General features: G+C 42.3%; 1 protein-coding gene across 3 annotated transcripts; it reads left to right on the top strand.

Moving 5' to 3' along the window:
• LOC127177674 (C3a anaphylatoxin chemotactic receptor-like) lies at positions 1 to 9,854 on the top strand. 3 transcript variants are annotated; one of them, XM_051130068.1, is made up of 2 exons: positions 1 to 157; positions 8,879 to 9,854. In XM_051130068.1, the coding sequence occupies exons 1-2, from the start codon at positions 154 to 156 to the stop codon at positions 9,823 to 9,825; spliced, it is 951 nt and encodes a 316-aa protein (XP_050986025.1). In that variant the 5' UTR covers positions 1 to 153; the 3' UTR covers positions 9,826 to 9,854. The 3 variants fall into 3 exon arrangements, with proteins under 3 accessions (XP_050986025.1, XP_050986027.1, XP_050986026.1); XM_051130070.1 differs by lacking the exon at positions 8,879 to 9,854 and adding an exon at positions 5,545 to 6,683; XM_051130069.1 differs by lacking the exon at positions 1 to 157 and adding an exon at positions 8,241 to 8,387.
• Positions 9,855 to 12,700: the final 2,846 nt, after the last annotated feature.

Genomic DNA, 12,700 nt, shown 5'->3' with positions numbered 1-12,700 from the left:
ATGCCACACTGTAGGCCCCCATCAGTAATGACAACAAATCAGCCTATAGAGAAAGAGTACCAGGGTAAAACCAACAATCTGTCAACAGTATTGAGAAGACAAGAAAGACCAAGATCAAGAATTGACTTGTACAGTGCATCAACAACTTAAAAAATGGGTAAGAACTAAATATGTGTATTATTCATATTACATGTTTATAACTCTCAGAGTGTAGTAAATGTAAGACTGTGTAAGACACAGTCAATGCACAGATTAAACAATTTAAATATTATTATTCAAGTTATTTAAGATTCAACTAAGATTAAAAAAATATATATATATATATTTTTTTCAGTTTGATTATTCTCAAACATTTAAAGCAGCAACGGAACTTAAGTTTTAAAGTTGAACTACGTAGATTCATCTAATAAGTGTTGTTGAAGATACTGAAACACAATACAAATATACCCTCTTCAATAAAAAATTTAAAAAGGTAATCGCGATTTTTTTACATCTCGCAATTCTTACTTTTTTCTCAGAACCGAGTGATATAGGCTCAAGTCGCAATTACGAGTTATAAAGACAGAATTGCGGTATATAAACTCGCAATTGTGAGGGGGAAAAAATTAACATTTTCTCCGAATTGCAAGTTTATGTCTAACAGTTCTGACTTAATAACTCGCAATTGCATGTTACAAATTTAGAACTGAAAGATAAAAAGTCACAGTTCGAATTTCTTTAGTGCTGGAAACAACTGCTGGAATGGCAGCATTGTAATATTTGCGTACTGTATTTGATTTTTATTCAATATCTGGTACATTGACTGCCACAGCAATAGTGATAAAAAGCGTCAGTGGTCAATGCCAAAAGTTTCTTATTCAATAATATAAAAAGAACCAAGACCCCTCACACATGACAAGAAAAACATTTCTTTAAATGTGAAATCAGACAGCAGAAATGATGTGTAAATACTGTACAGTAGAGCTCATTAAATATTGGTCTTACATCATACTGTAACGGGGTGAATGAGACGAGAGGCGAGCGGATCCATATGCACACTTTTATTAATAGGACAAGACAGATACATGGTCAATGCAGGCAGGGTCAGACGAACAAGCAAACAGGAACAACGCAGGCTAAGCACAGTGGGAGTCCGTAAAACAGGCGTGAGTAAAACCAGGGGCGAACGGTATCCGAAACGGGGCAATCCAAGAGAAGAATCCAACAATCCGAGCGAGTGTCCGAAAAGGTAGGCGGCAGACAAACGTAAACGAAATAACCAGGCGAGAGATCAAAAACCAGGAACTAGGAACTTGGAACAGGAACTAGGAATACAACAATACAACGATTCAACAATCCGTGAAGAGCACTGGGAAGGACCGGGGCTTTATAGAAAGCCTGATTGGTCACGGGGGCTGACGCAATCAGTGCGGTGGAGGATGGGAGATGTAGTCCGGGGTGTGATGCAACAGTCAGAGTGTGTAGGTGAGGTGAGAGTGACATCTGGTGGTGAGCGGACAACGGGACACCGACCAGATTCGTGACATAGCCCCCCCCCCAAGGAGCGGCTTCCAGACGCTCGAAGGGAACAACAGTCCAGAGGAGCGGTGGGGTGGGAGCGAGACAGGGCGAAGGCTGGAGGGCCAGGTCCATGTGGGAGGCCCAGTGATTGAGGCAGGACCGACAGAGCAGGTACCCTCCAGGGCGGGGCCGGAGGCGGAGCAGGGGCCCTCCAGGGTGGAGGCGGAGCAGGAGTCCTCCAGGGCGGAGTAGGAGGCGCAGGAGCCCTCCAGGGCTGAGCAGGAACCCGCGTCATGGACTGGGACCTGGGGAGAGCAGGGACAGAGGAGGCAGAGAGAACAGGGAGAGAAGCAGAGAGACCACAGGATAACGCCGCCTCCACAGGAGGTTCTACAGTCGACGCTGACACCTCTGGAGGCTTTGGCACAGCTTCTCTGATGGAGAAGGCCTCTGGAGCAGCCCTGAGACCAGACGGGACCTCTGGAGCAGACTTGAGACCAGACGGGTCCTCTGGAGCAGACTTGAGACCAGGCGGGACCTCTGGAGCAGGAAACTGCGTTATGGCCTGGGACCTAGGAACGGCAGAGACAGAGGAGGCAGACAGAATAAGGGGAGAAGCAGAGAGGTTGTAGAGGGATGCCGCCTCCATGGGAGGATCTACAACCAAGGCTGACCCCTCAGGAGGCATTGGCATGGCTTCTCCAAGTGAGGGGAGCTCTAGAGCAGACTTGAGATCAGACGGGAGCTCTGGAGCAGACTTGAGATCAGACGGGAGCTCTGGAGCAGGCTTGTGATCAGACGGGAGCTCTGGAGCAGGCTTGTGATCAGACGGGAGCTCTGGAGCAGGCTTGTGATCAGGCGGGAGCTCTGGAGCAGGCTTGTGATCAGGCGGGAGCTCTGGGGCAGGCTTGTGATCAGGCAGGAGCTCTTGGGCAGGCTTGTGATCAGACGTAACCTCAGGGGCAGACTTGTGAACAAATGTGACCTCAGGAGCTGACTTGGGAACAGACGTGACCTCCGGGGTGGACTTGTGAACAGACGTGACCTTCGGAGTGTAGTGTGCGGCCCACATACTGAGAATGGTGATCGCCATCGCACTGGCCGACATGATGTAACTTGACTCTGGGCGGTCAGACGAGACGTGACTTGACTCTGGGCGGTCAGACGAGACGTGACTTGACTCTGGGCGGTCAGGCGGGACGTGGCTTGACTCAGAGCCATCAGGCGGGACGTGGCTTGACTCGTGAGGATCAGTTGTGGCTTGACCTGGTTCGTGGAGATCGGCTGTGACTTGACTTGATGCGTGAAGATCAGTAGTGTCCTGATTTGACTCATGGAGATCAGCGGTGACCTGACTTGACTCATGGAGATCAGCGGTGATTTGACTTGGCTTATGGAGATCAGCAGTGACTTGATCTGACACGTGAAGACCAGTGGTGACTTGAACTGGCTTGTGACGATCAATGACTTTACTTGACTCAGGAACCACAGCCTTGACGTTGCTTGATGCAGGTACGACAGCCTTGATGTTGCTGGACTTGGAAGCTTGACTGGACTTGGAAGCTTGACTGGACTTGGAGGCTTGACTGGACTTGGAGGCTTGACTGGACTTGGAGGCTACAGCTGCAGCCTGACTTGACTCCGGAGCAGCGGCTGAAGCTTGACTTGGCTCTGGAATAAAAGCAGCAGCTTGACTTGGCTCATGAGGATCTGCTATAACCTGGTTTGACTCATGGAGATCCGCTGTACCGGGACTTGACTCATGAACAACATGGCTTGGCTCAGGAGCAACAGCTGTAATGTGACTTGACTCAGGAACAACATGGCTTGACTCAGAAACAACAGCTGTAACGTGACTTGACTCGTGGGGAACAGCCGTGACTTGGCTTGACTAGTGGAAAACGACAGCTGTATCTTGTCTTGACTCCGTGTCTTGACTTGACTCTGGGATAGCCGCTGCGGCATGAAGGAGCGCCAATTTAGCTGCCCATACCGTCACTAGAGGTGTGTCCAGCACGTGAACCATCATGGCCACAGGTGGCGTCCGGGTGCTGACCACAGGTTCTGGAGTGGCAGTCATATTGTGGAGTGGCTTGGAGACGGCGGCCATCTTGTGGAGTGGCTTGGAGACAGTGGCCATCGTGTGGAGGGGCTTAGAGACGGCGGCCATCTTGTGGAGGGGCTCTGGCATGGCAGCCATCTTGTGCAGTGGCTCTGGCGTGGCAGCCATCTTGTGCAGTGGCTCTGGCTCAGGAAAGATGGCTGTTACTTGACTTGAGATAGGAGCGATAGCTCTGACTTGACTTGACACAGGAAACACAGCTTTGACCTGACTTGACACAGGAACAAGGACCATAGCTTGACTTGACACTGGAACAGCAGCCGTAACTTGACTTGACTTGGAAACTTGACTTGACTCGGGAAATGCAGCTGCAACTTGACTGGACTTGGAAACTTGACTTGACTCAGGAAACACAGCTGCAACTTGACTTGACTTGGAAACTTGACTTGACTCAGGAAATACAGCTGCAACTTGACTTGACTCAGGAAACACAGCAGAAACTTGGGTAGACTTGGGAACTTGACTTGACTCAGGAAATGTAATTGTACCTTTGAATGGCTCTTGTATGGCAGCTGTGACGTGACGGAGCTCTGTGATCGCCGCCATTTTGTGAACGGGCTCCGCCGTCGCCGCCATCTTGTGAGCGCGCACCGGCGCTGCCGCCTTCTTGCGAACGGGCACCGCAGTCGCCGCCATTTTGTGCACGGGCTCTGTTGTCGCCGCCATTGCTTGAGCGCGCTCCTGCATGGCCGCCATTTCACGAGCGATCCAGGCGACAAACGTGTCTGTGGGATCGTGCTCCGGCATGACCGCCAATCTGCGGGTGGGACGCGTGGTCGCCATTACCGCGTTGTCACGTTCCCTCTCTGCGACCCCCACGGTGCACGGCGAACCCACACACGACAACGCAAAGTTCATGTAAGCCTCGAGCGAACAGCGCGGACCCTCGCGTCTAAGCCTTGCTCTTAACGGCTCATTCACACCGTCACAGAATACCTCAATTTTAATACAGTCCGGGAGGGTGGAGTAGTTGGAAATCTAAATAAACTCACGGGCATACTGTTCGAGGGTGTGGGATCTCTGTTTGATTCTGCATAGAGTTCTATCTGTGTCCATATCTGAATGTCCGGGGGTGAAGCTGCTGGATCCTGTGGTGACGGATTGTTCTGTAACGGGGTGAATGAGACGAGAGGCGAGCGGATCCATATGCACGGTTTTATTAATAGGACAAGACAGATACATGGTCAATGCAGGCAGGGTCAGACGAACAAGCAAACAGGAACAACGCAGGCTAAGCACAGTGGGAGTCCGTAAAACAGGCGTGAGTAAAACCAGGGGAGAACGGTATCCGAAACGGGGCAATCCAAGAGAAGAATCCAACAATCCGAGCGAGTGTCCGAAAAGGTAGGCGGCAGACAAACGTAAACGAAATAACCAGGCGAGAGATCAAAAACCAGGAACTAGGAACTTGGAACAGGAACTAGGAATACAACAATACAATGATTCAACAATCCGTGAAGAGCACTGGGAAGGACCGGGGCTTTATAGAAAGCCTGATTGGTCACGGGGGCTGACGCAATCAGTGCGGTGGAGGATGGGAGATGCAGTCCGGGGTGTGATGCAACAGTCAGAGTGTGTAGGTGAGGTGAGAGTGACATCTGGTGGTGAGCGGACAACCGGACACCGACCAGATTCGTGACACATACATCCATCGGACACTTTTTTGTTGTTCCCTCGGTCCTCTGTGCATTTGATGCAACAGAACCATTATACACTATGACTTGAGAACAAAACTGAACGCATATTAATTTTAGGTTTATTTTAGGTTTTTAATAAGCAGGTTAAACAAAATGCCATTTTGCTGTGTGGTACTGCAGGCAAAAAATTATTTTGCACATGAAAACACCAAGATGATAAGCTGATGCTTTTGAAGATCCAAAATCAGCCTTCATGTGTTTTCTCTCTCTTTCTTCTTTGTGTAGAAAACACCAGTTTTGAAGCTGAAAACATGACCGGAAACACAACACATAATACCACTATTCAGCAGGGGGGATTTACAAACTTGAAGATCTTTTCATTTTGCATTTCTTTTGCCACCTATATTGTGGGTCTCATTGGAAATGGGATTGTCATATTTCTGACTGGCTGCAGGATGAAGATGACCATCAACGCCATTTGGTTTCTCAACTTGGCAGTTGCAGACTTCATCTACTTGTTTTCCTCATGCATAGATCTTCTCTTATTTTTAGCCCACTGGCCAGAAATTTTCTTCATAATGTTACAAATAAATATGTTTGCTAGTATTTATTTTCTTGTAGTTATCAGTCTGGACCGATGCCTGTGCACATGGATGGCCGTTTGGGCTCAAAACAAACAAACTTTACTTAGAGCCAGGATCATCTGCATAATTGTCTGGGTTTCATCCATCGCCTTTAGCATTCCTGACAATATATTTTTTCATAACTCTCTGATCACATATGAATTTACAGTGGGCTTCCTCATCCCCTTTTTGATAATTTTATCTTCATATATAGCTATTGGAGTGCGAATCAAACACTTCAAAACCAGAAAGCAGCTCAGGTCGTACCGGATCATTATAACTGTAATCTTAGCTTTTTTCATATGTTGGTTTCCATACCATGTTTGGTGTTTTTATTCAGTAACTGTAGAAAAAAATTATCAAGACGTGTTTAAAATTGTCAGTATCTACCTGGTTGATCTAAACAGCTGTCTGAACCCCATTCTCTATGTGTTCATGTGTGATGAGTATAATAAGAAGCTTAAACAGTCTCTGCAGCTGGTGCTGGAGACGGCTTTTGCTGAAGATCATTTGGACTTTAATGCAGATGGAAGTGGACGAGCAGGACAAGAAAACCAAACTGAACTGTTAGATTTGTAGAAAACTGGTCTCTAAATGATAAACCTGGGTCTAATCCAGTATGTCCTTATCTAGAAACTTGTAAAAAGCAGCAACTACAAAATTCATGTTTGATGCATGACTGTATGTAATTTGTGTTGTAAAACCAAACAGAGAAAGTCTCTTCAAGTATAGGCTAATGAACATTATATATGTTTATGAAACTTTTCATGAATTCAAATATGCAAAAAACTCATTTTGTTATTCTGAATAAAACCACAGTGTTTAAAAAATTCATGTTACCTGCATTTAGTAGATTTTGTCTCTCACAGTAGCATTTTGTATTGAAGGGTTTCCTTAAAAAACAACAACAAAATAAATAAAAATATCTAATAATAAGATAATAAATTATGATTTCTGGCACAAATACAAAACTGTAAAGATATTGGTTAACAATTTAATAAGTTTAGCTGATTACATATAGGACAAAAATGGAAAAAAAAGGTATAATGGTCCAAATACCAGGTCAAAATGTTACAAACATTACAAAATGTTAGCACAAAAAACGTTTTTGGAATGCATTATTTCTGAATTGTTTTAGTCAGACATTAATCTAACATTTTTTAAATGTTACTACTTGTTTCAGTTCAAAACATCCAAAATTCATGTTCCCATGGTGTTTGCAAAATTGTAAAATGGAATGTTTTCTTAAAGAAATGTGCAGAGAACATTCAGAAGATATATTTTATTGGGAACTCAATGGCAACACTAGCAAAATGTCAGTTGAATGGTACTGTGTTTTTATCATAAAATACTGTAAAATAACAGCTGCAATGCAGCAAGACTAACAAATAAATCAAAAATAAAAGGTTTCAAAGAGTTGTGCATCTCAGTCTTCATTCATCATAATTTGGCTTCTTACGTGGCGATTGGAGTACAAGTTAAGCAATAAACTAAAACCCTTCTGTATTATCCTGGCAGTCATCCTGGCCTTCTTCTTCTGCTGACTTCCCTTCATGTTTACATAATCCTCGAAGTATGGTGGATTGAAAAGAGTCAGACAGTGTGTTCTTCATCATTTTTGGCACGTTGTGAGATGATTAATGGTAAATGATGTGCCAACTATTAGAAATTTTAGATATGCTGTGCCATATATATATATATATCTGAAGCTAAATTTGCACTAAATGTCAAGAAATTAGTCATTCTGTTGTGTCTCATTTCCATGGATCACTGTTTTATAGTGAACTAAAATGTGTTCTTGCTTTTACTTTACAGCGCTGTTTAAATAAATCTCATACAAATGTAAAAAAAACTATTTCAGTATACCTTTTTTAACTTGAAACCTCAGCAATGAAAGAAAATGTTAATTATTATTATTAGTTTTATTATTTTTATGAAAAAATAATGTTGTGATTATATTTCTAATTAGTTGTTTATTTATTTAGTGTGTGGGGGGCATGTATGAGTGTATAGACATACACATTTTATGTCCAGAAACATGAAGAATTAAGTTTGATATAGTCAAAAAGAGTAAGAAAAACTGTGGTTTAGAATGACAGCAGTTTCAATGAAGTACTTTTTGAAATATCCTGTAGCAGTGTTCTACTGAAAAATCAAGATAAAAAATGAGCATGCATTTTTGCTTGCTTGTAGCCATTAATGTTTGCTTTTTTTTTACTTTTAGCCCCAACTTGATGATAAAATCTATCAGCATGAACTTCATAGTGTGGCCGGAAAGATTTTGCTGTAGGTTCATGCCCACTACCCCCTGTGAAACCAGTTAGAGCTCTGATCTTTTAACTAAGTGTGCTTATGATGCCACACTGTAAGCCCTCATCAGTAATAACAACAAATCAGCCTATTGAGATAGTACCAGGGTAAAACCAACAATCTGTCAACAGTATCGAGAAGACAAGACAGACTAAGATCAAGACTTGACTTGTACATCAACAACTTAAAAAATGGGTAAGAACTAATTATGTGTATTATTCATATTACATGTTTATAACTCTCCGAGTGTAGTAAATGAAAGGCTGTGTAAGACACAATCAATGCACACATACAGTGTATTGTGAATTGTGTGTATTGTGAATTTTATCTCACAATTCTGCTTTTTTACTCACAATTGAGAGTTTACATCTCGCAATTCTACATTTTTTCTCAGAACTGAGTGATATAGCCTCAAGTCACAATTACGAGTTATAAAGTCAGAATTGCAGGATATAAACTTGCAATTGTGAGTTATAATGTCGAACTCTGGGGGAGAAAATTATTAATATTTTCTCAGAATTGCAAGTTTATGTCTAACAATTCTGACTTAATAACTCGCAATTGCATGTTACAAAGTTAGAACTCAAAGATAAAAAGTCGCAATTCGATTTTTCAAAACACTCATGCTTTTGAAACAGATCCAAAAGCAGCCCTTACTGTTTTCTCTCTCTTTCTTCTTTGTTTAGAAAACACCAGTTTTGAAGCTGAAAACATGACCGGAAACACAACACATAATACCACTATGCAGCAGGAGAGATTTACAAACTTGAAGATCTTTTCCTTTTGCATTTCTTTTGCCATCTTTGTTGTGGGTCTCATTGGAAATGGGATTGTCATATTTCTGACTGGCTGCAGAATGAAGACAGCTGTCAACTCCATTTGGTTTCTCAACTTGGCAGTTGCAGACTTCATCTACTTGTTTTCCTCATGCATAGATCTTCTCTTATTTTTGGGCCAGTGGAAAAGTCGGTTAATGACTTACATTTACAGCATAACATTATCGATAAATCTGTTTGCTAGTATTTTCTTTCTTGTAGTTATCAGTCTGGACCGATGCCTGTGCACATGGATGGTTGTTTGGGCTCAAAACAAACGAACTTTACTTAGAGCCAGGATCATCTGCATAATTGTGTGGGTTTCATCCATTGGCTGCACCATTCCTGACTATATATTTGATCATAATAATTTATATCTGATCACATATGAATTTACAGTGGCCTTCCTCATGCCCTTGCTGATCATCGCAGCTTCATATATAGCTATTGGAGTACGAATCAAACACTTCAAAAGCAGAAAGCAGCTCAGGTCGTACCGGGTCATTATAACTGTAATCTTAGCTTTTTTCATATGTTGGTTTCCATACCATGTTTGGTGTTTTTATTCAGTAACTGCAGAAAAAAATGATCAGTACGTGATCAATACATTTAGAATTGTCAGTTTCTACCTAGTTTATTTAAACAGCTGTCTGAACCCCATTCTCTATGTGTTCATGTGTGATGAGTATAAGAAGAAGCTTAAACAGTCTCTGCTGCTGGTGCTGGAGACGGCCTTTGCTGAAGATCATTTGGACTTTAGTACATATGGAAGTGGACGAGCAGGACAAGAAAACCAAACTGAACTGTTAGAAATGTAGAAAATTGGTCCCTAGATAATAAACCTGGATCTAACCCAGTATGTTTATAGTCATTATGTAGCAACTTGTAAAAAACAGCAACTACAAAATTGCCTGATGCATGACTGTGTGTAATTTGTGTTGTAAAACCAGAGAAAAGTATACATTATATGTTTGTGAAACATTTCATGAATTCAAATATGCAAAAGCTCATTTTGTTATGCTGATTTCTGTTTGAACTTTTCTCTGAGTAAAACCACAGTGTATCAAATATGTTGCCTACATTTACTGGTAATTTCCTTAAGGATTTTTGCTCTCACAGTAGCAAATTCTTATTAAAGGGTTTTTCCTAAAAAGCAACAAAATAAATAAAAACAAATAATAAGCTAATAAAATATGATTTCTGACATGAATATAAACTTGTAAAGATAATGGTTAACAATTTAATCAGATTAACCGATTATATAGGACAAAAAAGGAAAATAATACCAGTTGCTCATTATTACAAAATGTTAGCACAAAAACATTATGGCCGTGAAGCCCCGCTTTCTTAATGAAAGAGCCAATCGTTGATGAGAAAATTCAGTGCGTCAACACAGCTCCAGCAGAAGTTCCGGTTGCTATAGAAACAGTCAGCATTCTGAGACATAGTACAATCGCTTAGTACTGCGCATGCGCATTGGTTGATCGAGCCTAAAAAAAAATGCTTTTTTTAATGCTATTGGAGCACAAGGAACTATATTTTTGATGCAGTTCTTGTCAGATTTCATTGGTGATTTTAAATATGAAATTTAATCGTAAGCTTGGTGAACAGTTTAGGAGAATTTGGTGTTTCTCCATTCAAAGAGATAGGAGCTGCACTTGCCTGCCCAAGAGGCGTTTCAAAGATGGCCGCCGAGTGAAATGACTAGCAATGAAAGGGCCCTCGCACCCGGGCTCACCGCCGATCGGTGGCGAATGGTGGGCACTATGCTTTTCACATAGTAAATTTAGGAGGAATATGTCAAAGTCATTTATATGTGCCAAACTTCCTGCTGCCAGTTGGTGGTGCTATGTCTATAACTGAATATTGGCATGTAGATGTGTTCAGGCCAGCACTTTTGTCAAATATATGAAGTTTGGTGCAGACTGAACACAGTATGCTTGAGCTAGTGTAAGACATTACATATCTTGTTGCCAGCAGGTGGCACTATGATTATATCTGAATATTTGGCTTTAGATGTCTTCAGGCAAGTAGTCTTACCAAACATGTGAAGTTTGGTGCAGATCAGACATTGCATGTTTAAGTTAGTGTAAAATAAGTCATTTCCTGTTGCCAATAGGTGGCGCTATGATAATAACTGAATATTGGCCTCTAGATGTGTTCAGGCCAGGACTCTTATCGAACATGTGAAGTTTGGGGCAGATCGGATTTCGTATGGCTGAGTTATAACAGATTCTATTCCCATGGCGAAACATCGAACTTTGTCAAGCTGCCATGGACACGCCCTCTAACGAAAACTCAAGATCTTCACAGTTTAACATAGCAAAGGCCTTTAGAGTAGACTGACCAAATTTGGTATTGATCTGAATAAATCTCTAGGAGGAGTTCATTACAGAGTACAACATGTCACTTCCTGTTGTCAGTAAGTGGCGCTATGACTAAAAGTGAATATGAGCATTGGCATGTGTTCAGGACCGGACTCTTATCAAACATGTGAAGTTTGAGGCAGATCAGACGTTGTATGGCTCAGTTATAACAACTTCCTTTTTCATGGCGAATCATCGAAATTTAACAGGCCGCCACGGACACGCCCTCCAACGAAAACTCTAGATCTTCGCAATTTAACGTCACAAAGGGCTTTAGATTAGACTGACCAAATTTGGTGTTGATCTGAATAAATCTCTAGGAGGAGTTTGTTCAAGTACGTCGCCTGGAAATGGCAAAAATGACACAAAATTTGCCGGGAAATATTAAAATAACTTACTTCCTGTTGGGATTTGGATTTCGTACCTGGAGACTTTTTTGTAGGTATTGGTGTGTTGCATGTGTGTGCCAAGTTTCATACATGTATGTAAAACATAGCTCGAGGCGCACTCCGCTGAAAGTGTATAGGTGGCGCTGTCGAGCCATTTTACCACACCCATTTCTGAAACCCATATCAGACGTAAATTTTCGCCAGTTCTGATGCGTGTGCAAAGTTTTGTGAGTTTTTGGGCATGTTTAGGCCCTCAAAAATGCGATTCATTTTGGAGAAGAATAATAATAATTAAAGCTGCAAGCAGCGATGAAAGGGCCCTCGCACCCGGGCTCACCGCCGATCGGTGGCGAATGGTGGGCACTATGCTTTTCACATAGAAAATTTAAGAGGGAATTGTCAAAGTCATTTAGATGTGCCAGTCTTCCTGCTGCCAGCTGGTGGCGCTATGCCTATAACTGAATATTGGAACGTAGATCTGTTCAGGCCAGAACTTTTATCAAACATATGAAGTTTGGTGCAGTTTGAACATAGTATGCTTGAGCTAGCGTAAGACATGACATATCCTGTTGCCAACAGGTGGCGCTATGATTATTTCTGAATATTGGTCTTCAGGTGTCTTCAGGCCAGTACTCTTACCAAACATGTGAAGTTTGGCGCAAATCAGACATTGCATGATTAAGTTAGTGTAAAATAAGACATTTCCTGTTGTCAGCAGGTGGCGCTATGATTATAATACAATATTGGCCTCTAGATGTGTTCAGGCCAGGACTCTTATTGAACATGTGAAGTTTGGGGCAGATCGGACATTATATGGCTGAGTTATAACACATTCTATTCCCATGGCGAAACATCGAAATTTGTCAAGCCGCCACGGACTCGCCCTTCAACGAAAACTGCCTATAACTGAATATTGGCATGTAGATGTATTCAGGTCA

The sequence above is a fragment of the Labeo rohita genome, chromosome 15 (assembly GCF_022985175.1).
Source record: "Labeo rohita strain BAU-BD-2019 chromosome 15, IGBB_LRoh.1.0, whole genome shotgun sequence".
NCBI lineage: Eukaryota > Metazoa > Chordata > Actinopteri > Cypriniformes > Cyprinidae > Labeo > Labeo rohita.
The sequence above is the reverse complement of the archived record's forward strand: the minus strand, read 5'-3'. Positions and strand labels throughout refer to the sequence as shown.